This window comes from Vulpes lagopus, chromosome 10, assembly GCF_018345385.1.
Source record: "Vulpes lagopus strain Blue_001 chromosome 10, ASM1834538v1, whole genome shotgun sequence".
NCBI lineage: Eukaryota > Metazoa > Chordata > Mammalia > Carnivora > Canidae > Vulpes > Vulpes lagopus.
Genome location: NC_054833.1, coordinates 83,128,981 through 83,154,620, shown reverse-complemented (window position 1 = coordinate 83,154,620; position 25,640 = coordinate 83,128,981). Strand labels below are relative to the sequence as shown.

The following is a 25,640-nucleotide window of genomic DNA, read 5'->3' as shown; positions in this document are numbered from 1 at the left end:
AAGGACGGGATCTAGAGAGCTTCCAGCGGATAAACATGTGAAGGTGCTCCTGGACAAGGCATGGAAGCTCCGTACCCTTCCCCCATCCCTGACCCTGTGCAACAATTCAATCTGGCTGTTCTTGAGTTATCTCCTTTTATCTTAAGATAGTAATATAGTAAATAAAATATCTCCATGAGTCCTGTGAGCCACTTTAGCAAATTAATTGAACCCAAGGAGGGAGATGTTGGAACCTTTAATTTTTAGCCAGTTGGTTAGAGACACGGGTGGGGGTCCAAAAACTTGGACTTTTTGATAGATATCTAAAATGTGTGGGGGTGATGTCAGTCTGATCCATTAGTCTGTGAGATCTGATGCTATCTCTAGGTAGTGTTAGAATTGAGTTAAATAGGATCTTGTTTGTGAAGAAGCATGGTAGGGTCAGAGAAGCATTATAGAAAATGTGATGACAACGTGTTCCAGAACTGTAGAGGGCGTAACCCACCTTGCTGCTGTGCTCCAAGCTGTAGTCTGAATCAATCTAAGTTACACAGAAGGTGAACCTCTGAGATAGAAAATTAAATACATTTAGAAGTTAGAATATGGGATTGAGGTGGTCAGCCTTGGCAGCAACGGCCCTCAAATCCACCGCAATGGATGCAGTTATTCCAGTCCCAATAAGCATCCAAATTGGAGTGCACTGGCTCAAGAATGGATTGACTGAAAAGAAGCTTCAGGAGAGCAAATCACTGTGGTAGAACAACCACTAGGAGTGTTGCCAAATTGACAAGATATATCCACAATGGGATTTGATTCAAACAATCATGGGTATTTTTAAGGAAATTAAAAGTTTAACAATGTGGCAACCAGAAAGAAGAAAGTAGGAGGGGGGCAACTCCCATGCCCCCCTCCCACTGCCCAGTTCAGTCAGGGGTACGGTCAACACCAGGCCCAAAGGACACGGCTCCTTCTCCTGGAGGCAGCAGCATTCCAGACAGCGGGGAATTTGCCCCTGACAACAGGCATGTGTTTACCTGGAGCAATCACAGCTTTTATGGACCACCCAGTCAATTTTCCATGGGGCCAGTGTATTGACTTTCAGTATGGGGCTGCTTCTGGTCCCCTACAAGGTGAACTTTACCTTCCTTCTTGGTGGTCAGAACCTCCCCAGAATCAAAGATGAAGGCCACCTTGATCAAGGTCCAGCAGGCCACCTTGATCAAGGTCCAGCAGTGTTTCCCTCTGGCCTCTCTGTGAATCAGAAGCCCTCGCAGACGGGGACAGTAAAATGTGGGACTCTTTCAGCTTGGATTCAAGAAGGTTTTGGAAAAAAAATTGGGGGGATCCCTGGGTGGTTTGGCGCCTGCCTTTGGCCCAGGGTGTGATCCTGGAGTCCAGGGATCGAGTCCCGCGTCGAGCTCCCTGCATGGAGCCTGCTTCTCCCTCTTCCTGTGTCTCTGCCTCTCTCTCTCTGTCTCTCATGAATAAATAAATAAAATCTTTAAAAAAAAAAAAAAGAAAAAAAATTGGAACATGAGTGGCGCCTGGATTGCTCAGTCGGCGAAGCGTCTGCCTTCGGCTCAGATCATAATCTTGGGGTCCTGCAATGGAGCCCTGTGTCAAGCTCCCTGGGCAGCAGAGAGGCTGCAGCTCCCTCTCCCCTGCCCCCCCCCCACTCATTTTCTCTCTCTCTCTCTCTCAAGATTTTATTTATTTATTCATGAGAGACACATAGGAGAGAGGGCAGAGACACAGGCAGAGGGAGAAGCAGGCTCCATGCAGGGACCCTGACGCAGGACTCTATCCTGGGTCTCCAGGATCAGGCCCTGGGCTGAAGGAGGCGCTAAACCACTGAGGCACCCAGGCTGCCCCGCCCCCCCCCCCTCTCTCTCTCTTTTTTTAATTGTCTTTATTCATGAGAGACTCAGAGAGAGAGAAAGGCAGAGACACAGGCAGAGAGAGAAGCAGGCTCCATGAAGCAAGCCCAATGTGGGACTCGATCCCAGGATCATGCCCCAAGCCGAAGGCAGACACTTTAACCACTGAGCCATCCAGGCGTCCCCTCATTTTCTCTCTTAAGTGCAAGCTCTCTCACTCTTTCTCTCTCAGATGCAATCTTTAAAAATATATATTAAAAAAGAAAAAATGGATGATAAAAAGTTGGAGCAAGAAAGAATGGAACAATAATGGTCACAACTGGGGATCCCTGGGTGGCTCAGAGGTTTGGCGCCTGCCTTTGTCTCTGCCTTTCTATCTGTGTCTCTCATGAATAAATAAATCTTTTAAAAAAAATAATGGTCACAATTTTCCAGAAAAAGAAAAGAAGGCCACAGAAGAGGCTGATGGAGGCAATGGCACTTGTTTACCTCAGAGAAGTAAATTTATGGTGCTGAGGAAGACCAAGCCACTGTGGATGTTGACTCTCCAGTTGGAAACTGCACAGGGGAAGTCTCTGTGCAGTTCCCAAGAAGAACAAAGGGGACCTGAAGTCACCAAAGAATAGGGATTTAGATGACATCACTGGACAAAAATGCTGCTGACTAGGGGCCTGGACGGCTAGGTCAGCTGAATGTCTCACCCTTGATTTCCGTTCAGGTCATGAACTCAGGGTCGTGAGATTGAGCTCTCTGTCAGGTTGCACACTAAGCGGGGAGTCTGCTTGGGATTCTCTCTCCCTCTGCCCCTCCTGCTTATGAACTTTCTCTCTCTGTCTCTGTCTCTCTGTCTCTGTCTCTCTGTCTCTCAAATAAATAGATCTTTTAAAAAATGCTTTGACTGAAATTCTACTGGATTCCACAGATGAAAAAATTTGTCACATAGGCAAAGGTGTACCCTGCAAGCAACAGAAGCCCCTGTGAAGAGAACACAGCCCTGTGCTTCCCTCACTAGGAAGACGGTTGAAAACAGGAATGGCCAGATCATGTCTCCAGATCTTTGCACCATTCCAGAAGGGTGACTCTCCAGGTAGGGGGCACACTTCTACATCTTTTCCTAAAAGGAAAAAGAGACATAGGGGTCGATCTCTGACATTAAAGCTACATGTAGTAGAAGTAAAAGTTACTCCCTCAGAATTACAATCTCGAGCAGTAGGAGCAAAGATGGGGAAAAGCAAAGAAATCTTGGACCTTCCCGAGAGAGGCAGAGAAGGCACTCAAGAAATGGATGAACCAATTGGTCCAGAGGCAGTAGGAGCTGATATGGGTATAAATTTGATCGGAGTGAAAAAAAAAATTTTGATCGGAGTGGACATCCCAATAGGACCAGCTGTAATGTGAAGACCAGCCACCCTTACTTGTCATGAGCACTGGAGAAGGATGTAGATGAGCATGCCATGACACTTAAAACATTCTGTGCGGGGCATCTGGGTGGCTCAGTTGATTAAGCGACCAACTCTTGATTTCAGCTCTCATCATGATCCTGAGAGTCTTGAGATCAAGCCCCATGTCAAGCTCTGCACTCAGTGGGGAGTCGACTTATCTCCCTCTGCCCCTTGCTCAGCTTACTCTCTTTCGAATCTTTAAAAAATAAAATAAAATAAGGAATGCTTGGGTGGCTCAGTGGTTGAGTGTCTGCCTTTGGCTCAGGGTGTGATCCCGGGGTCCAGGGATCAAGTGCCACGTTGGGCTCCTTGCAGGGAGCCTGCTTCTCCCTCCTCTGTGCCTGTGTCTGTGCCTCTCTCTATCTGTGTCTCCCATGAATAAATAAAATATTTATAAATAAATAAACAAACAGATAAATAAACAAATAAATAAATAAAATCTTTTTAAAATAAATAAAATAAATAGAACACTCCATGGATTCTAAGGGCTTGTCTCCATACAGAAGTACATTGTGGCTGTGTACATGAAACCATAATCTTTTTTTTTTTTTTTTTTTAGTTTTTGGTTTTTATTTAACTGATCTCTACACTCAGTGTGGGGCTCGAACTCACGACCTTCCACTCAGGTCATGATCCCAGGGTCCAGGATGGAGCCACACATCAGGCTCCCTGATCAGCCAGGAGGCTGCTTCTCCCTCTCCCTCTGCCTGTCACTCAGCCTACTTGTGCTCTCTCTCTCTCAGCCAAATAAATAACTAAAACCTTTTTTGTTTTTACTGCAAAGAAAATTTATTTTACATATTGCTAGCTATGAATTTTTGTCATTAGTTCTTATATAAATACCACCTCCTACCACCATCCAAATGGCAAGACCATTTTATGTCCGCATTTCACTCTGTATTTATTTATTTATCTTTTTATTTATTTATTTATTATTTTTTTTAATTTTAATTTTTATTTTTTTCACTCTGTATTTATAAAAAGAATTTGCATGACTTACATAAATGTAACTATCAGTGAAGGTTTAACAATGAAGATGCAATCTAACATCCACAATATCTGATGTTTTGCAGACAGCAATGTACAAGAGATGTACTTTTTATTATCTTTCATTTGAGTGACCTTATTTAAAATATAAATTGATAAAAAATATATATAAAATATATATATATAAGTTGATAATTTATAAGTTCTTAGTCTCCTAAGGAGATTTTCAAACACACGTATAGAAATAGAGAGTGAAAATTTTATTTATTTTTTATTTTTTAAAGATTTATTTATTTATGATAGACATAGAGACAGAGAGAGGCAGAGACACAGGAGGAGGGAGAAGCAGGCCCATGCCGGGAGCCTGATGTGGGACTCGATCCCGGGACTCCAAGATCGCGCCCTGGGCCAAAGGCAGACGCTAAACCACTGAGCCACCCAGGGATCCCCCAAGAGTGAAAATTTTAAAGAAATATCTTCCATATCCACAACCTCTTGTAATTTCTGCACCATTTTTTCTTCCAGCTGCTTTCCTTTGCCTGCAAGATGGGCCTGGATAAGATGAATGTTTTGCTGGACTTCTTTGATGTCCTGAACTTTCTGTAATTCTTTATCTTTTTTTAATCTATTCATTATAAATTTAGTTTGGCGCTTCTGTTTGATCTCTTCAACTCTCTTCATTGCATCAGTAGGTGTATTCCATAACTCTCACTGGTATTTGACAGGTTCATTTCTACGTTTTTCAAATTCAAATGCATTATCCACTGTAAGCTTTTTACCAGCTGCTTTACGGAATGCTTTAGTCCACCTGACTTTGTGAGGATTACGCTTCTTTTTAAAGTTTTTATGACACTTGGATTTACAGAATCTGAATACCTTGCAATCATTGTGGACAAACACAATGCCGTGGCTGGGGTAAATAGGACCCGAACAGAAATAACACTTCTCAATACACATGTTGAAAGTGTGTGGGTTCCCACTGACCAAATGCCTCTGTGTGTGTGTGTGTGTGTGTGTGTGTGTGTTTCTCATGAATAAATAAACTAATATTTGTAAAAAAAAAATAAAAACGATTTTCTTTATTCATGAGAGACACACACAGAAAGAGAGAGGCAGAGACGACACAGGCAGAGGGAGAAGCAGGCTACATGCAGGGAGCCCAATGTGGGACTCGATCCTGGGACTCCAGGATCATGCCCTGGGCCGAAGGCAAGCGCCAAACTGCCGAGCCACCCAGGGATCCCCAAGAAAATCTTTTTAAAAAATAAAGGCTTAGGGATCCCTGGGTGGCGCAGCGGTTTGGCGCCTGCCTTTGGCCCAGGGCGCGATCCTGGAGACCCGGGATCGAGTCCCACATCAGGCTCCCAGTGCATGGAGCCTGCTTCTCCCTCTGCCTGTGTCTCTGCCTCTCTCTCTCTCTCTCTGTGACTATCATAAATAAATAAAAAAATTAAAAAAAATATTAAAAAAAAAGGCTTATTTATTTGTTTTTTTAAAAATATTTTATTTATTTATTCATAGAGAAATAGGCAGAGACACAGGCAGAGGGAGAAGCAGGCTCCATGCAGGGAGTCCGACGTGGGACTCGATCCCGGGACTTCAGGATCACACCCCGGGCCGAAGGCAGGCACTAAACCACTGAGCCGCCCGGGGATCCCTTATTTATTTATTTGAGAGAGAGAGAGAGAGAGAGAGAGAATGATCATAAGCCGTGGTGGGGGGGATAGGCAGAGGGAGGAGAGGGAAAGAGAATCTCAAGCTGATTCCCCACTGAGCACAGAGCCCCAACGCAGGTCTCAATCTCATGATCCTGAGATCATGACCTGAGCACAGATCAAAAGTCAGACGCCCAACCAACTGACCTACCCAGGCGCCCCAATATAATGTGTGTTTATATAAAGACAATGGAGATGCCTGGGTGGCTCAGCAGTCGAGCGTCTGCCTCCTGATCACACTCAGGGAGTGATCCTGGAATCCTAGGATCCAGTCCTGCATCGGGCTCCTGCATGAAGCCTGCTTCTCCCTCTGCCTGTGTCTCTGCCTCTCTCTCTCTCTCTCTCTCTCTCTGTCTCTCATGAATAAATTAAATTTAAAAAGAAAGTGCAGAACAGGGCACCTGGCTGGCTCAATCAGAAAACCATGCAACTCTTAAAAATAAATAAGTTAGGGGATCCCTGGGTGGCTCAGCGGTTTGGCGCCTGCCTTTGGCCCAGGGCGCGATCCTGGAGTCCTGGGATTGAGTCCTGCGTCAGGTTCCCGGCATGAAGCCTGCTTCTCCCTCCTCCTGTGTCTCTGCCTCTCTCTCTCTCTCTCTCTCCGTCTCTATGTCTATCACAAATAAATATATAAATCTTTAAAAAAATAAATAATTTAAAATTTAAAAGATAGTTAAAATGAAAAAAAAAAGATAGTTAAAATGGAACTAGAGTATGTCATAAGAAGCAAAATAAGAGAAAAACAAATATGATTTCACACATATGTGGAATTTAAGAAAACAGACAAATGAGAAGGGAAGGCAAAATAAGATAAAAACAGAGAGGGAGGGGATCCCTGGGGGGCTCAGCAGTTTAGCGCCGCCTTAGGCCCAGGGCATGATCCTGGAGACCTGGGATGGAGTCCAACTCGGGCTCCCTGCATGTAGCCTGCTTCTCCCTCTGCCTGCTTCTCCCTCTGCCTGTGTCTCTGCCTCTTTCTCTGTGTTTCTCATGAATAAATTAATAAAATCTTAAAAAAAAAAAGGAGAGGGAGACGAACTATAAGAGACTCTTAAGTCTAGAGAACAAACTGAAGGTTGATGGAGTCAGGAGTGAGGTAACTGGGTGATGGGCATTAAGGGGAGCACTTGCTGTAATGAGCACTGGTGTTGTATGTAACTGATGACTCACTAAATTCTACTTTTTTTTTAAAGATTTTATTTATTCATGAGAGACACACAGAAAGAGACAGAGACACAGGCAGAGGGAGAAGCAGGCTCCATGCAAGAAGCCCGACGTGGGGCTCGATCCCAGGTCTCCAGGATCACACCCCAGGCTGAAGGTAGTGCTAAACCGCTGAGGCACCCGGGCTGCCCTAAATTCTACTTCTGAAGCTGACACTACACTATATGTTAACTAGCTAGAATTTAAATTAAGAAAATGATAATTAAGGTCATACATTAAAAAAGCAAGAATCCCCAGAACATTTACCACAAACAAAATGAAGGGATATGAGCCCTACTAGATGGTAAAGCTTATTCAGATCCAAATAATTAAAAACAGAGTGGAATCCAGAAGCACTGCATGGAATTCCTGTAGTATTAGGGGTGGGCCTCCCCATCATAAATTCCTGAAGAAAGGGGGGACCATTTAATAAAGTTGATTCTGGAGCTTGTGTCTTGTGCCAGAACAAATCCCAAGTTGATCAAAATTCGACCTGGAATAAATAAAATTATGGCAGCCTGGAGGAAACCAAAGAAGAATCCCCCCCCCCTTTATTTCCCCCTGAAGATTTTATTTTTCAGTGATCTCTACACCCAACCTGAGGCTTAAACTGAGGGCCTCCAGATCAGGTGGCTGTCTCCACCCAGCCAGCCAGCCATGTGCCCTGAGAATCCTTTTTTTTTTTTTTTTAACATTTATTCATGAGAGACACACACAGAGAGAGGCAGAGACACAGGCAGAGGGAGAAGCAGGCTCCATGCAGGGAGCCTAATGTGGGACTTGATCCCGGGACCCCAGGATCACGCCCTGGGCCCAAGGCAGGCTCTAAATCGCTGAGCCATCCAGTGATCCCCAGAGAATCCTTTTTTAAACATCAACTTGAAAGTTTTTATAAACGTTACCCCAAATCCAGAAGTGATAAATAATGGGTGTTACATTTTACTACGTAAAAATGAAGCATTTTTGCCTGGCAGAACCCTTATGAGAAAATCCAAAAGACCACAATCCCCGAGTGATTTACAACCAACAGTACAAGTAAAAGTCAAGGGCAAGACTAATTGGTAAGATGAAAAGAAAATGGGCCAAGTACACCAAAAGGACAGAAAAAGTTTTGTTTTTTTAAGTGAAAGTTCAAGCAGTTTCTTTAAAGGCAAGAACCCACCCCCCATGCCCAGGACACTTCCTGAAGGGGAGAATCACGTGGTTGCTGCTGGGACCGTTGCAGTGCCCCAGGTGACCAGCAGGTGGTGCTGCCGCCGGGTCGGCAGCGCCCCCTCCCGGAGGCGGCGTGAAGCGCGCGCCCACGTTCCTCGAGGCCTGGTTGCATCGCTCCAGGGCCTAGGCGCGCTGGTTCGCACAGCGTCTGTTCCCGGGTAGCGTGTGCAGCAGATGTATAATGCTGAAAACGGAAAGCAAAGCTTGCCAGTCACGGGTTGCTGCCGCAGCCTCGCACTGCATCCACAGGCATCTCATCAGGGAGGAAAGGCAAAAGGAGAGAGCACTGAGTATGCTACGGCTGTAAACACAGGACGAGGACCCGCTAATTGCCTCTGCGGGGAAGCACACCTGCCGACCACCGTGGCTGCCTGCGCCTTAGGGAACAGTTCCCCAAGCGTATTTTTTATTTTTATAAATTATATATATATATATAATTATTTATATAATATATTTATATAATATATATATAATTATTTATTTATTTATGATAGACATAGAGAGACAGAGAGAGAGGCAGAGACACAGGAGGAGGGAGAAGCAGGCTCCACGCAGGGAGCCCAACGTGGGACTCGATCCTTGGTCTCCGGGATCACACCCCGGGCTGCAGGCAGCGCTAAACCGCTGCTGCCGGGGCTGCCCGCCAAACGTATTTTTATAACCACGTATTTGTGAGCCAGATTTTGCCCCTGAAAAAAAAAAAAATCGAATGATGAAATAAACCAACTATTGAGCAAGAAGAGGCCCACTTTCCGCAACAACTTGAAAGACCTCAGTGGAATGATGGAAAATTGTGTAGAATGTAGAAAGTGTCATTTTATGTGCATGGCTGAGCTGAGGGAAATGAGTGCAGGGAACCAGGAACCAAAGTGCCCCACCTCCCCATAGAGAGGAGGGGGAGCCCGCAGAGGGGGGGGCACTGTCTGCAGGGGGGGCGGGGCGAGAGGCACTGCCTGCAGAGGCCGGGGGTGGGGGGCACTGTCTGCAGAGAGGGGTGGTCAGGAGGGGGGACACTGCCCACAGAAGTAGAGGGGGTGGGGGGCACTGCCCTCAGTGGGCCGGGAAGGGGGGGAGGCCGAGAACCAGCAGGTACGCTCAGCGTACTGCAGGCATCCTGCCTTTTCTCTGGTCTCCCTGGCCAGCAGGGCCCCGTGTCCTTCAATGACTCAGGGACAAGTGAGCAGGTCCTGCATGATTAGCCACTTGGTGGCAGGGGCGCACTCACGCAGGGCTGGGAGGAGTGGCTCCGACTTAGACGTTTCCTTGTGTCCTCGTGTCCTCGGGGGACCAGCGCTGAGGACGACGCCTTCAGGAAAAACACTGCATGGGGGGGGGGGGGGATCCCTGCGTGGCTAAGCTGTTCGGCGCCTGCTTTTGGCCCAGGGCATGGTCCTGGAGTCCCGGATCCAGTCCGGAATCGAGTCCCGCGTCAGGCTCCCGGCACGGAGCCTGCTTCTCCCTCTGCCTGTGTCTCTGCCTCTCTCTCTCTATGTCTATCATAAATAAATAAATAAAATCTTTTTTTAAGATTTTATTTATTTATTCATGAGAGACGGAGAGAGAGGCAGAGACACAGGCAGAGGGAGAAGCAGACTCTCTGCAGGAGCCCGATGTGGGACTTGATCCCCAACCCTGGGATCAGGCCCTGAGTCAAAGGCAGAGGCCCAAGCATTAAGCCACCCAGGTGTTCCAATAAATAAAATCTTAAAAATAAAAAAGAAAAAAAAAAAACACTGCATTGGAGGAGGATACGAAACAGAGACTTTGATGCTTTTTAAGTAATGAGACCAGCGCAGTTATGAGATTCAGCATAACTTTTTGCAGAAAGGGAGAAAATAGAGATTCCAGTGCTTTCCTCTAGCTTCAAAAGGGAAGTCGTTCACATGTCCTCCAGAAAAGAACACGTCAGTTTAGATAGCAGTCACTAATGATGGACCCAACCAGAATGTTGGATTTGGGGGTGACAGGTCACACTCTTAGAAGTCCAGGTGTGGGAGAAGGTGCCCTTGTGCAGACAGCATGACCAGAATCACCATTACAGCATCAGCAGGAAAACAGGAGAGGCTTCTCCCAATGCCCCACACCAAACGTTCCCAGGGTCTGGATATCTGCAGATGCCAGAGAGCAGGAGCGGTGAGTGTCCCTCTCTCATCCCCCCAAGATCCCTGTCCTGCAGCAGCTGGGAACAGAGCAAGGCCAGAGGCAATAGCTCTCCTATCAAACTTCTGGAAACACTGGCCTGCAGAGCTCAAACTTACCAAAGGGCGGAGTAGACTTTTCCTAGCAAGAACAGAGCGCCACACAGGACCGTTTTTAGGAGTGGACAAGAGGGTACAATTACATATGCAGCAAGAACAAAAACACTGTGGACATGTTCATGCTGAAACATTTGAGAACAAAATGGATAATTTCCTAAAGAAACTGAGTAGACTTAAGTCAGTAGAGTGGCCTGTGGGGAGGTGGGGAGGGGCCACAATGCCCTGACCGCAGCAGGCCCACTCCTTGCGCTGCCTTCCTGATGTCCTTGGCCACCACTGGCTGCACAAGGGTCTCTGTCCCAGAGCAGAAGCTGCACTTGTGGGGGGCACAGGATAACTACAGTGACATTGCATGTCAACTATACTTCTGTTAAAAAAAAATCCTATATGAAGGAGGAAAAAAAAAAGCAGAAATGAACCTGATGGAAATTGGGTGACCTCTCCGTGTACCTTCTTCCTGACCCTTGGAAACAATATACGCAGATTGTACTCTGCTCTGCTCGCCACTCTTATTGCTCAATTTAAGGCATGTGAGGCCAAAGCCACCGTCTTGCCAAGGCCTGTTCTAATCTGTTTGGGGAGGGGGTGGAAAGGTACAGAGCCATGGGCAGCACCTGCTGGGAAGCCCCATCAGGAGTCCCTGCACCTGCAGACTCCTTGATTGGGTCCTAGGTGGGACATGGCTCCATGTTCCAGCCTCCCGGACCCCCTGAGCCTCAGCTTCCCTTCTACACAGGGTGAAATCAGCCTGCTTGCCCTGCTGGTTGTCACGTGGCCCTTTGGACTCAATGGCTGCCCTGTCACACTTCTGGTTCTTGGCTACCTATACTAGGTAGTGAAGGGATTGGGGTCACAAGCCAGGCTCACAGTCCTTCCTGTCCTCGGAGCCTCAGCCATGCACAAAGTGCTGTGCTCCCATCTGCCCATGTCTCAGGAAGCCACTGGAACCCCAGAGCAGCTGCCCAAACCCCAGAGTTCAGAGCCAGGCAAGCCACAGGGACCCTGGAATTTGGGACTTGCCCTATAAGTGAGAAAACAAGACTAAGTGGTGGTGGGGACAGCAGATGGCAGCCTGCTGCCCATACTGCCCTGGAGATGTGCTTCCAAGTACCCAGAACAGTTGGTCATCCTCTGCACCAGCTTCTCCCATTCAGAAGCAAAGGTGATGATGGGTAAGGCAGGCAGAGGGTCCCACAGCACACCTTGGAGCATCGCCCAGTGCCAGGGCATCTGTTGTTGCTCTCAACGGTCATGTCCCAGGGCTGAGGTGACTCTGGTACTGAGGCCTGCCCCTGGGGCCCTGGCATCTGGGGACATGAGCAGCCATTCAGAAAGTGTTTTCTCTGCCCTCCCTGTTGGTCACTAGTGGCCACCATGCCCTGGGCCTGGGATCTGTGGGGCATCTTCCCCCAAGTTCATTGCTCATACATCTTGATGCCCACTGTGGATGCCTGCTGGGGGCAGGGCAGTGGGGGATCGGTGGAGACCACCCCGTCCCCCAGCTCAGGCCACACAGATGGCCAGGCCATGGCACAGTGTGGCCCAGTGGTGGCTGAGGCACTTGCAGGGTAACTGGGCCATACTCCTGCTTTTGTGGACAGAGGCAGGAGATGGCACATGAGAAAGGCCACCTCCTAGAGAGGAACTGAGACTTACCTTCCACTTCAGGTGAAGGCTCTGCCCACTTCCAGAAGCCAGATTCTGAGAACGAGGCATGGCTCCCAACAAAGGCCATCTGCCCCAATGTCAGGTCCAGGGCCTACCCCTTGCCTTGCTAGGATCACAGTCCGACCCTAGTGCCTTGGGGCTCGGCCAAAGCTTAGCTGTCAGGGCCCTGCTTCTCCAGAAGAGAAAGGTGTCCCTGCAACTGGAAGAAGGGAGTAGAATGGTAGTATTCAGTGCCCTGGGAGGCCCAGAGGGCTGTGGTCCCCACAGTGCTCACACAGTCTGAGCAGCAGCCAGCCATGTCCCTATGTCTCTATGATCCAGGTCCCAGCAGGTCTGCTGCCAGCTTCAGGGAGGCCCCTGGCTCTCTCCAGGCCCTGGCCAGGATGACCACGTTTTCTGCAAGCTCCCCTCCCTTGGAGGGGGCAATCCCTAGAAGTTGTCACTTCAGGCTGCTCTGGTTGTCCTGATGGGCAGAAGCATTTCCAGCAGGTAGGAGCGGCAACTAAAGGGACCCTATGGGTGGCCATGCCCACCGGGCTCTGGGACAGGCCAGGAAGCTAATGGGCTGCATGCAGGTAAGGAATGGGCCACAGTGGGGGTGTAGAAAGAATGAGGGCCATGAGGCTTCTGGGGACACCCTTTCTCCTTTTTTTTTTTTTAATTTTTTTTTTTTTATGATAGTCACAGAGAGAGAGAGAGAGGCAGAGACACAGGCAGAGGGAGAAGCAGGCTCCATGTACCGGGAGCCCGACGTGGGATTCGATCCCGGGTCTCCAGGATCGCGCCCTGGGCCAAAGGCAGGCGCTAAACCTCTGCGCCACCCAGGGATCCCACCCTTTCTCCTTTATCAAGACTTATTTATTTAAGGGAGTCTCTGGGTGGTTCAGTGGTTTAGCGCCTGCCTCTGGCCTGGGGCGCGATCCTGGAGTCCCGGGATCGAGTCCCGCGTCCGGCTCCTGGCATGGAGCCTGCTTCTCCCTTTGCCTGTGTCTCTACCTCTCTCTCTATGTCTATCATTAATAAATAAATAAAATCTTAGGAAAAATAGAATTATTTATTTGAGAGAGGGAGGGAGAATGAGCGAGCCTGGGGAGGGGCAGAGGGAGAGGAAGAAAGAGTCCCAGGCAGACTCCTTGCTGAGTGGTGAGGCCGAGGTGGGGCTCGATTCCACCACCTGAACCAAAACCAAGAGTCAGATGCTTAACCAACTGCGCCACTGAGGTGCCCCTGGGACACCCCTTTTTTGGGGGGGACACCCCTTTTAAGGTCAGTGTGATACCTCCAAACAGGACAAGAAGACTGGTATTTATTTTTCTGGCACCTTCTATTTATACTCATGATATGAAGTATCTTACAAAAAACGTCTGTAATGAAATGTAAATGTGCTTTTAAAAAGGTTTTATTTGAGAAAGAGTAAGAGTGAGAGAGAGAGTGTGTGCGCACAGGAGCTGGGGAGGTTGTGGGGAGGGACAAGGAGCTCCCCCCTCCCACTGAGCCCAGCCAGGGTGTGGGAGGTGGGGCTGGTGGAAGATGCTCAGTTCTGCAGGGAGGGCCCGTCAGGCAGAGACAGTGACCTGGAGTTCCAAGAAAGAAAAGGGGTCATGGTGGAGGAGTGGGAGGTGACGTTGGTGAGGGTGGTGGTCCTGCAACCAGTGGGACTCTGAGTCTCAACATTGGAAAACCAGTGTTTCAATGTTTATACAAAAGGAGAAAAAAAAAACAAAACAAAACAAAAAAAAAAACAAAAGGAGATTTCCTGGCTCCAGTGACTGAAGTTTGGGAGATCCTTGCTTTAGGCAAGGCTGGATCCAGACATTTGGAGCAAACACCCTGGCGGGGTTTCTTTAATCTCCCTGGGGTTGGTTTCATTCTCAGACCAGCTCTTCCCACACAACACCTTTAGACAACAGCTGGCAGTCCACCCCAGCTAGTGGATTCCAGTGGAGCAATCCCCCTTCCCTGAGAGCTTCAGCAAAGGCATCGAGGCCTAAGGGGACCAAATGGTCTGACTGGCCAAGGCCTGCGTCCCTGGGCAAGGGTGGGTGAGTCCCACCCAGACCTCCACAGATGAGGATGAAGGATGGAGGTTCCCAGAGAGAAATGGGGGGGTCACTACTACTGGAAGTCAGAATGGTTGTGGGGCGGGTGGGCACCACCCTGGCCACGATGCTGTGGGAGCTCCCTGGGGCTCAGCTTCAGCTGCCCAGTTGGGCTTTGTCTCTTCCCTCTCATGTCAGCCTGGTGGCACCCAGCACCCAGCCACCACACCTGCAGAGTCCTGGCTCCTTCCTCTGGTTGCCAGTAGAACAGCCTAGAAAGGTGGCTCTGGTCAGAGGTGGGGTGACACATCTTCCAGCCCACCTCCCCCTCGCCTCTGGGGTCCTGAGAGAGGCCAATGAAGGGAAAGCTTCTGGCGTGTGTGTGCGAACTTGGGGAACACGCCATATGTCTTCTGCACACAGGAGGCGGTCCATGTTGTTTGGTGTGCCTTGGGCCCTCATCTTTGCAGTTGTGCCCACACACCCTTCTGGGGGTACGGAGGCCACCAGAGCCACGTTCAGCTTCCTGGGGAAGGCAGGTGCTGACCTTAAGCCTCCTCCTCCCCTCCCCTTAACAGAGCAGAGGTTACAACAGGCTCAGATGACCCTCCAAACCCCACCAGCACCTGTATTTCTGGGCAGGGGCTGCTGAAGGGCTCTTGCTGGAGGCTCTCAGGACTTGGGTCCAGGATCAGAGATGGACTGTCCCTGTGGCGCCAGAGGAAAGGGCCCCAATCCTCCCACACTCCCTTGAGGCTGTGGCTAGTGGCAGTGCAGGTTCCAGGCCCTCACAGAGCCACACCCTGAGACTCTGGTAGGACTAGAGAACATGTCCCTACTGGCCATTGGCAGGGGTAGCTGTGCAGGTAAAGGGTGGGGGAGTCCCTCACAGTCTCTGAGCACAGTTCCTTTGCTTCATCAGCCCAAAACCCTCACATGGGAAGAAAGGCTTTCTCCCATCTGCCCTCCCTAATCCTGCTACAGCTTAACAGAAAGTGCACAGGGGCACCTGGGCACGGTGCTTCCCCCACCGTGCTCTTTGCCCCCAGTAGGCAAGATGCCCTGGACCGAACAAATGCCCACAGGGAGGGTGGGGAACAGCAGAGCCCACAGCCCCATGGTTAGCCCTTCTACCATCCAGGAGTTGCCCTGACCGGGAAAAGCTCCGTACTGGAGAGCCCCCAGCCTCAGGACAGGCTCAGAGTATGGGCACCAGATTCCCCAAGAGGGCATAAGGCTGGCTTTAAGTGGATCTCTCTACCTGCCAACTTTCAAAACCCTTAACAGCCCTACTGTTTCCCGCCTGGCTCTTCACCCTCCATTGGGCTTCTACCCTCCCTTCAGGTCCAGAGATGCCAGAGTAGTGATCTGGGCCACTGGACAGTATGGGGCCTTCTCTCTCCCCCCACACTGTCACCTGGGACAGAGTGGCTGCAGTTCCTTCCACTGCAAGCCAAGGCCCAGGGAGCTGGGATAGGGACATGGGGGTTGCTAGATCATCATCACTTTCTGCTTCCCTACGGAAGCTCCTGAGTTCCCCCATCAAGCTGGGACAGGAGTCCAAGCCCAGGGATCTCTGGACCTGATGGGAGGGTAGAAGCCAGGGGCAGGGCCAGGGAGTGACCCTCCCCAAATCTTTACCCCCAACCCTTCCCCCACTAGGTATAGAGACTTGGAGAGATCCAGTTCAGGGTCCCAAGTAGCTGATGGGGCCTGGTGTTGAGGTCAGGGTCCCCGAGGCTGGTAATGAGGCATGCTGGGCCTGGCCTGGGTACAGGGTCCTGACCCTCAGCCTCCAGCTTTGCCAGAATCTTTGAAATCTGGTGCTGACCCAGAATTTTTGGGGATGACCAGGAATTAGTAAGGCTGGGGGTGGGGATGTGGAGAGGAGGCCTCCATGAGCACTGCAGCTCTCACAGGACCCCCACCGCCCCCCAATCCCAGGTGAAAACAGTACCTGGGAACTGCTACAAGGGAACCCAAGGTCCACCGCACAGAGGCCAGGGACCACTCCTCATCTCCCTGCCAGGACACGGAGGGGCCCCTCAGCCAGAGACGGGCCTCCTGCCCCTGAGGCATTTCTGCTTCAAGTGCAGACAGGTTAGGCAGACCCCTGGCCCTGGAGGGGCTCTAGGAGGGATGGTCCTGAGGGACTGAGGCCTCCGGCAGCTCCTGGAGACCACAGTAGGAGACAGGGGACGTTCCTCCTTCCCGGGTGGTGCACCGGCTGAACCTGTGGGACCCAGAGCACCGTGAGGGCTCGCCCCGGGCCGCGTCTGTGGGTGGAAGAGACGCGCGGAGGGCTGGTTAGAGCTCAGCCTGGTCTCCGGCAAGAAGCGCAGAGTTTTCAGCAAACGAAGCCTCCTCTCTCCTGCGCCCCTGCCGCCTTCTCCCTTCCCCGGCAGGGCCAACCGACCCTTACTCTGGGTCCCCACCGCGCCTCTGGGAGGGGCGGCCTGCGGCACACCGACCCGAGTCCTGCGCGCTCCCCTTGGTCGCTAGGGGCTGCCCTCGGGGGCCACGACCGGTCCCCCGAAAGCCTCAGCAGAGGCCTGGCGGGGGCGCGGAGGGACAGGAACCTGTTCACTTGGGGACAGAAGACGGGACAGGCCAGTGTGGGTCGCAGGGGCCCCCAGCACCCCACACCCCCACACTCCAGGGGTCTTGCCCCGGTCGCCCCCTCCCCTTCGCCATCCGCCCTCCGTGGGCCGCGGGCCCGCGAGGGTTAACGGGGGCGGGGCGTGGGGCGGCCCCGCCCCCGCCGCCACGCCGGGTCCGAGCGCGCACGGGGCGCGGGGGCGGGTCGGAGCGGGCGGCGGCGGCGGCGGAGGGCGCGGCGCGCCGGGGAGCGCGGGGAGCGGCGGCGGCGCGGCCCGCGTGACCCTCCGCCGCGCCCGTGAGCCCGCGAGCCCGCGCCCCGCCGCGCCGCCCAGCCGCAGGATGCGCGCCCCGCCGCTGCTGCTGCTGCTGGCCGCCTGCGCGCCGCCGCCCCGCGCCACCGCCGCCGCCGCCCCGACGCCTCCGGGTTGGGAGCCGGCGGCCGACGCGCCCTGGTGCCCCTACAAGGTGCTGCCCGAGGGCCCCGAGGCGGGCGGCGGACGCCTGTGCTTCCGCAGCCCCGCGCGCGGCTTCCGCTGCCAGGCGCCCGGCTGCGCGGCGCACGCCTCGGCCGGCCGCTCCCTGCGCGCCAGCGTCCTGCGCAACCGTAGCGTGCTGCTGCAGTGGCGCCTGGCGCCGGCCGAGGCGCACCGCGTGCGCGCCTTCGCGCTCAACTGCTCGTGGCGCGGCGCCTACACGCGCTTCCCGTGCGAGCGCGTGCTGCTCGGCGCCTCCTGCCGCGACTACCTGCTGCCCGACGTGCACGACGGCGTGCGCTACCGCCTGTGCCTGCAGCCGCTGCCGCTGCGCGCCGAGCCCGCCGCCGCTGCCGCCGCCGCCCCCCCGGAGCCCGCCGCGCCCGCCGAGTGCGTGGAGTTCGCAGCCGAGCCGGCCGGCATGCGGGAGATCGTAGTGGCCATGACGGCGGTGGGCGGCTCCATCTGCGTCATGCTGGTGGTCATCTGCCTGCTCGTGGCCTACATCACCGAGAACCTCATGCACCCAGCTTTCGGGCGCCCCGGCCTGCGCAGGCAGCCCTGAAGCACTGGGCGGTCGCCGCCCCCCGGGGCTCTGCCGGCCGAGACTGGCGCCCGCTCCCCACTCCTCGCTCCTGCTCCCTCCTTAGGATCTCCACGCAGGGCCTGCTGGAGACTGGTAGGGCCCCTGGCCCCACGCCTGGGCCTCGGAGTCATTGCACGACCGTTGGAGCCCGGCAGCTGCCTCCCAGACTCCAGCTCGGGACTCACCCTTGGGCCTGCGCAGGGGTGCCAGCCTCCTCTAGGGCTCTCCCTGCTTTCCAGAGGCCTTTATAGGGGCCACCGGGACATAACAGCCCCTTCTAGCAAGAGCCATTGGAACCCCAGGTCATCACCCTGCACCTCCAGCCTGTGCCAAGTTGGAAAAAACAGGCTGTCATCATTGCTTGGTCACTGTGTGCTTTGCCAACTGGAGGAGGCCCCTTGGAGCCTGTCCTCTCCCCACCTCACCCCAGTGGGCTTAGATTAGCGTCGTGCCTTAGTGTCTTGGGCCCACTGCGGGAGCCAACCACCCGTCCTGTGCTGACCAAGGGGTTCTATGGCCCTGGTCCTAGCCAGAGCCCCTTGGGAAACCTCCTTTCAAGCTTTGCAGGAGCCCCAAGTGTGGGTAAGGAGTGTGCGGTGGTGTTCCCCTACCTGGGTGACAGGCTGGGAACCATGATGTAGCGCAGCAGGTGAACCCAGCCTGCACTTGCCATGTCCAGGGCTGAATGTCCTCTGACCTTCTGGGAAGCTGGCAGCTCTTTAGGGCTGCGTCTCATTTTCTTTTGTGGGTGCTGCTTCTGATGAGGGCTTTTGGTGAGTGGGGGCAAGTGGCTGGGAAGACGGCTTGTCTCAGAGGACAGTGTTGCATCTGGAGAGCAGAATTGATGCCAGCCTTTCCCGGCACAACTTGCCACTGTGGTGTTTATCCCAGGCCTCAACCACAGCATGATGGACAGCACCACTCCACCTCTTACTCGCGTTGGTAGCCAAGAGCCCAGGATATGGCTGGTGATGCTGCTACCCACTGGACTGTCCCTTTCTGGGAAGACCCGAGCACCCTGGCCAAGGTTGCTCCCTGAGTTGGGCACCTGGCATCACCAAGAGGGGTAAGGCACGCCTCGGCTCTCTGCAAGTCCCTGACTGACCATCCTGGACCTTGTACTTCTGGAGTCACTGTGGCTAACCCCTCTCCACCCTCACCCCAGCAGCCTCCAGTGACCCCAGGTCCTGGCTGGTGTCCCCACAGTGCCCACTCCCTACCTCTCTGTCTTTGCTCGGCCTGCCCCTGGCATGGCGCTGGTCAGGCGTAAGCCTGGCGTCAATGTCTAAATGTCCATCATTTTAGACCAAAACCACTGTCTTGTGTGCTTACTGGGGAGAGGGAAGGGAGAAGTGGGGGGTGGGGGGGAAGTGGGTCCCTTTCCCAGTTCCAAAGCACCCTGTTTCAGGCAGGGGACGGGTTTTCTGTTTGCCCTCAAACCTTGGAAAAGCATCTTTCCCTGGGCCTGCTGTGTTGGGGTGGGGGGCGTTTGGACAGCATTTGCTGCAGTTAGAAATAGCCCAGTCTCACTGGTGACCCAGTTTTGTGACATGCAGCAATTAGGCAGCTCTAGGAGGGTCCCCTCGCCAGCCTGGGCCTTCCTGGGGAGTGGGATGGTGGGCGGAGGGGGCTTGGGGGATGTGTACTAGATCACCACCCACCTTCCCAAAAGCCCTCCTCCTCCTTGGCTGTCCTTGGTTGTCCTTGAGATCCTGGAGCTGGCTGTGACCCTGAGGATCAAACACAGCTGGGGGCGGGCCAGGATCTGAGGAGTGACTCATCCCTTCAGAGAGGGCAGGGTAAAGCTACATGTCTAGACAGCCCCTGGCAGGAGTGGGAGGGGTTCTGCTTCTAGCAGTCTTCATTCTGGTGGGGGCGGGGCGGGGGTGGTGGTGGTGGTGGTGGTGCAGGGGGCTTTGCTGGCTGCAACCCCTCTTGACCTGTTGTTCACTTGGGCATCTTACACAGGGTAGAAGTGGGAGTCCTTGGCAGCCCTGGTGTGAGGAGCCCTGTCATCCATCCTCAGCTCCTGAGTGCAGTTGGGTTCCAGGACTGGAGCCATTGTGAGGTTCTGTGAGGCCTGCTCTCATCCCTTTCTTGTCCTCCCCTGGCCCTCCACCTAGTTTGGGGCTTCTTTGTGGGGTTGTGCTCATACCAGCTGGACCCAGAAGCCCGTCCCATTAGCTGCTCCACAAGGTTGGTTTGCAGCCTTCTGCTCCATAGAGTTTCATTCCAGGGGCTTCTGGAAGCACTTGAGCCCAGCTTTAGGTTTGCCAAGGCAGAGCTGAGCAGCTGTGCCCCAGCACCGTCCAGTAGGGCATCCTGGGTTTGGGAGACCCCCCAGAGCTGGTCTCAGGCTGAGCGCTTCTTTTGAGTTCCCTGTCATCCTCACAAACTGTGTGTTCCTCATGTGCCCATCATTCTCCCAGGGGTGACAGGAACACCAGGATCCTAGCCCAGCCCGTCCACCCAAAAGACTGACCCATACCTTCTCCATCCCTACCAGCTTCTAGAGGAGCCTCCCTCCCCTGCCCCCTTCTCTCCCTACTTCTCTCCTTGTCATTGTCTCTGCTCTCCTTGTAGCCACTCTGGCTCTAACTGGCCAGTGGATAGACCTGTCACTGTCCTGTAACATCTTCACGGCTGCCCTGGACTCCGCAGGTGAGGTCCAGATACCTCATTTGTGGGTCAAGACTTTTCCTTTCTCACTGGTGCCCGAAAACACTTCAGGTTATTAATTTTTTTAAAATTTTTATTTATTTATGATAGAAAGAGAGAGAGAGAGACACAAGTAGAGGGAGAAGCAGGCTCCATGCACCGGGAGCCTGACGTGGGATTCGATCCCGGGTCTCCAGGATCGCGCCCTGGGCCAAAGGCAGGCGCCAAACCGCTGCGCCACCCAGGGATCCCAGGTTATTAATTTTTTGAGGTGGAATAGAAGCAACTGCTCTGGTCCTGCTACACTGAAGGTTTTCCTGGCCTGTCAGCCTGGCTCTGCCTTTGAAGAGCCATGTAGCCTTTGGAAGCCTCTATTTCTTTCTTTGCAAAATACAAACGGTCCTGGAACCTAACTCACAGGTTTCTTTTAAAGCTTACATGAGATCAGGCAGGTAGAGATGAATACTTATGCCACCAGTTACTGGGGCATAAGTACCTGGGACTGAGACCCCAGGGCTACATCTTCAGCCTAACCCTATGCAAAATCTAGATTGGTGGCCCTCCTTGAAATTCCCATTATGATGGCTTCTGTGTACAAACCCCTGATTCCTTGCTCACTCCCCAAAGCTGATTCACAGCCTATAGTCCTTGCCCAGCCAACAGGAAAGACCCACCATCATCCTGTGAACACAGGCCCAGGACCCTCCATAGCTGGCTCTGGGGCTTAGCAGTGATTGCAGGATGCTTACCTTCCTGCCCAGGGCCCCTCCCCACCGTCCAAGGCAACTGCCTGCTCCCCTGCTCCCAGAGGGTGGGCCCAGGCTCCTGCCGTGAGCCTCAGAGGCTGCAAAGCTAGAGAGCAGGTGGGGCAGACAGCGAAAGGCAGAGAGGCAAAGTTTCACAACGAGCAGGTTGTGGAGCTGGCGTTTCCCCGTTACCTCAGGGCTGGGGGTCAGGGCTGCGTGTCTGGCTTTCAGGGACGTTCAGGAGCTGCCGAGAACGCTGGCCTGGAGGACCGGTGGTTTGGCCGCTTCAGCCTGGGTCTGGAGAGGTGGGGTGACACTCACCTCCTAGCCTCCTAGCCCCACCACATCTCTGCCACGTCCATTTCTTCCCTAACTGCTGTCATGTCTTGTTTAGCTTTGATAATATATGCGGTTAAGATCTTTATCTGTTTTCTGGGTTCGGCTTTCTGCTATGCCTCTTTTATCTGCAGGGACATTACTATGCTTTTCTTACTGTAAATCTGCGTGGGGTTCAGCTGCTACTCTGTTCTCTTGGTCACGTATAACAGAGATGCATTTCCCTAGGCTCCTAGGTGAGGAGTGGGGGGGCCGAGATAGTTTCCCTGACTTTCCTACTCTGTTAAATGTGGGATACAAAGGCAGAAGAAAATTTACATTTCCTAACTGCCTACAGCCCATTGACAAGTCCTTGTAACGGAAGGACCTTATTGGGACTTGGCTGTCTGCATGTTAATACCTTGCTGACGGCAAAAAGCAGTCTTATCCCGACCTCCAGGACCCTGTGAGTCCATGCTAGCATATAAAAATTCCTTTGGAAACTTCCTTTATCTCTACCCCACCCTCAGACATATGTTGACCATCATCCCCCAAGCACATGACCCACCAATATCCATCTGAAGGGTCTCATGACTCAGGTTTTATTAGACAGTAATAAATGACCTCCCAACAACAACCAGCCCCCTCAAGGTCCTAGAAACCTTGCTTCCAAATTCCTTAGAGACTCACATTCTCCCTAACTCCCTCCCAACTTGAAAGTCTATAATGAGCTGGCCCCTCCTCAGGACCCAGATGCAGCTATTCCTGCCCTCCAGTCCTGTCCCAGTGCTTTAATAAAACCATCTTTTGGGATGCCTGGATGGCTCAGCGGTTGGGCGCCTGCCTTCAGCTGAGGGCATGATCCTGGAGTCCCTGGATCGAGTCCCGCATCAGGCTCCCTGCACGGAGCCTGCTTCTCCTTCTGCTTATGTCTCTGCCTCTCCTCTCTCTGTCTCATGAATAAATAATTAAAAAAAAAAAAAACACCTTTTTGCTGGGGCACGTGGGGGGCCTAGTCGGTGAAGCATCTGCCTTCGGCTAAGTTCATGATCTTGGGGTCCTCGGATTGCACCCCACGTCGGGCTCCCCGCTCAATGGGGAGTCTGCTTCTCCCTCTCCCTCTGCCCCTCCTCATGCTTGTGCTCTCTCTCTCTGTCAAATAAACAAGATCTTTTTAAAAAAAAACAAACAGGGATCCCTGGGTGGCGCAGCGGTTTGGCGCCTGCCCTTGGCCCAGGGCTCGATCCTGGAGACCCGGGATCGAATCCCACATCGGGCTCCCGGTGCATGGAGCCTGCTTCTCCCTCTGCCTGTGTCTCTGCCTCTCTCTCTCTCTGTGACTGTCATAAATTAAAAATAAATAAATAAATAAATAAATAAATAAATAAAATAAAATAAAAAAAAACAAACACAAAATACCACTTTTTTTTGCACCAAAGACATCTCAAGAATTCCTTCTTGGCCATTGGCTTTGAACCCTAACATCTTTCCAACATCATTAAATATGTAGCCTCATCGTGTCTGGGATCTGCCTTTCTTCTCCCCTTGTCCACTTTTATCTGAACTTGCTTTTCCTTTGCCCTGGTGTCTCCATCCTGCTCAGTTTGGGTTCTTTCATGCTCCTTCCCTTTTTCCCCTATTAGCAACCACTCTGATGTGTCCTGTTTGGTTTTTGTTTTTTTAACTTACCTCAAAGTTGTGCTGCGGATCTTTATTATCTTTACTCAACACAATATCTGGGATTTATCCATGTTGCAGAATGCACAAATATATTTTTTTAAGATTTTATTTATTTATTCATGAGAGAGAGACACACACACAGAAGCAGAGACACAGGCAGAGGGAGAAGCAGGCTCCATGCAAGGAGCCCGACGTGGGACTCGATCCTGAGTCCCCAGGATCACACCCTGGGCTGCAGGCGGCACTAAACCACTGCGCCACCGGGGCTGCCCCTTAAAGATTTTATTTATTCATTCATGAGAGACACACAGAGAGAGAGAGAGAGGCAGAGATACAGGCAGAAAGAGAAGCAGGTTCGATGCAGGGAGCCCAACGTGGGACTCAATCCCTGCTCTCTAGGATCACACGCTGGGCTGAAGGCGGCAGTAAACCGCTGAGTCACTGGGCTGCCCCCCTATCAATTTATTCTAAATGACTAAAAAAGCACTTAACGCTCCTATCAGCAGTGCGCTTGAGGTTTTATTTCCCTAATTTCTCACAATTACTGTGTATCAGCTTTCTTTTGCCGTCTGCTAGCTGTGTAGCAGTGACCTGAGGCCGCAAGTTACTAACAATTTTTTTTTTTTTTTTTTTAAGATTTTGAGAGAGTGGGAGAGCAGGCAGGGAGGGGCAGGAGATAGAATCCTAAGCCAACTTCTTGCTGAGCGCAGAGCCTGACATGGGGCTCAGTTCCATGACCTCAAGATCATAAGCTGAGCGGAAACCAAGAGTAGGATGCTTAACTGACTGAGCTGTCCAAGCGCCCCACCTACTATCCTTATGAGACATTTGAATTTCCCCTTGAATGAAGTGTTTATTCCTATTCTTTGTGCATTTTTCCATTGCTATGAATTTTTCCTTTGGATTTTCAAGAGTTCCACAAATATTCTAGATCAGCACTGTCCAATAGGGCTGATATTATGAAACTTTTTTTTAAATCTGTGCTGGGTTAGTTTTCCAGGGTTATTATAACAAATCACCATAAACTGGATGGCTTAAAACAGCAGACATTCCAACAGTTTTGGAGGCTAGACATCTGAAATAAAAAGGTCAGCTGTGGGGGATCCCTGGGTGGCGCAGCAGTTTGGCACCTGCCTTTGGCCCAGGGTGCGATCCTGGAGACCCGGGATCGAGTCCCACGTCGGGCTCCCGGTGCATGGAGCCTGCTTCTCCCTCTGCCTGTCTCTGCCTCTCTCTCTCTCTCTGTGACTATCATAAATAAATAAAAATTAAAAAAAAAAAAAAAAAAGTTCAGCCGTGTTGGCTCCTTCTGAAGGCTCTGAGGGGAAAATCTGTTTGGTGCCTCTCTCCAGGTTCTGTTAAAAAGAAATCCTTAATTCTAGTGACAGGAGACCTTTTGTTTTCTACTACGTGTTGTATGCATCTTTTTGGTTTGAAGCAATCCTTGCACACACAAGGAATACAGATATCTTCCTTGGGTGCCTGACTGGCTGTCAGAAGAGCAGGGAACTATTAATACCGGGGTCATGAGTTCAAGCCCTATGATGGACATAGGGCTTACTTAAAAAATGTATTTTCCTGTTTTTTCAACTGGCTCTGATTTTATACCTCTTATATATGCCCTTAATGCATATATGCATTATGCATATACCTTTTATATACTCCCTTAATCTATCTAGAGCTTTGTATAATATGTGAAGTTGAGATCCAGCTTTTTATATCCATACACTGAACCAATTTTCCCATCCCATTGTACAGAAACAATCCATTCTTTCCTAGTATGTAGTGCTCCCATCATTTACCATGTTCCCACATTTACGTGGGTCTGTTTATGGCTATTGCATTCTGTAGGTCGGTGTGTCTTTTCCTACAGTACCATATTTACTATCTTTATTAAAACTTTATAGGGTGAGTTTCCACATTTTATGGTTTTAAAAAGACTTAATGAGATTTCTAGTTCAAGCCAAGATGAAGATTTCTAGTTCTAGCCAAGATGAAATAACAGGAACCAGAATTCTTTCCTACCTGAAAACTAAAAAACACAAAATATGTAAACAAAAGTTCTAAGCACTGAAGGGCTGTGACCCTTGAGAGAAAGGAACAAATGAATTTTTTTAAAGATTTTATTTATTCATGAGAGACAGAGGCAGACACAGGCAGAGGGAGAAGCAGGCTCCATGCAGGGAGCCTGATGCGGA

The 25,640-nt window shown here is 51.6% G+C and overlaps 1 protein-coding gene across 1 annotated transcript; it reads left to right on the top strand.

Annotated features, from left to right (window-relative positions):
- Nucleotides 1–17,285: 17,285 nt before the first annotated feature.
- Nucleotides 17,286–19,355, top strand: FNDC10 (fibronectin type III domain containing 10). The gene has a single exon (XM_041769831.1). It carries the CDS (start codon nucleotides 17,324–17,326, stop codon nucleotides 18,020–18,022), a length of 699 nt encoding a protein of 232 aa, XP_041625765.1. The 5' UTR covers nucleotides 17,286–17,323; the 3' UTR covers nucleotides 18,023–19,355.
- The last annotated feature ends 6,285 nt before the right edge of the window (nucleotides 19,356–25,640 follow it).

Excerpts from the sequence above, each read along its gene's own strand:
- FNDC10 (XM_041769831.1), top strand. The coding sequence starts at position 17,324 with ATGCGCGCCCCGCCGCTGCTGCTGCTGCTGGCCGCCTGCGCGCCGCCG.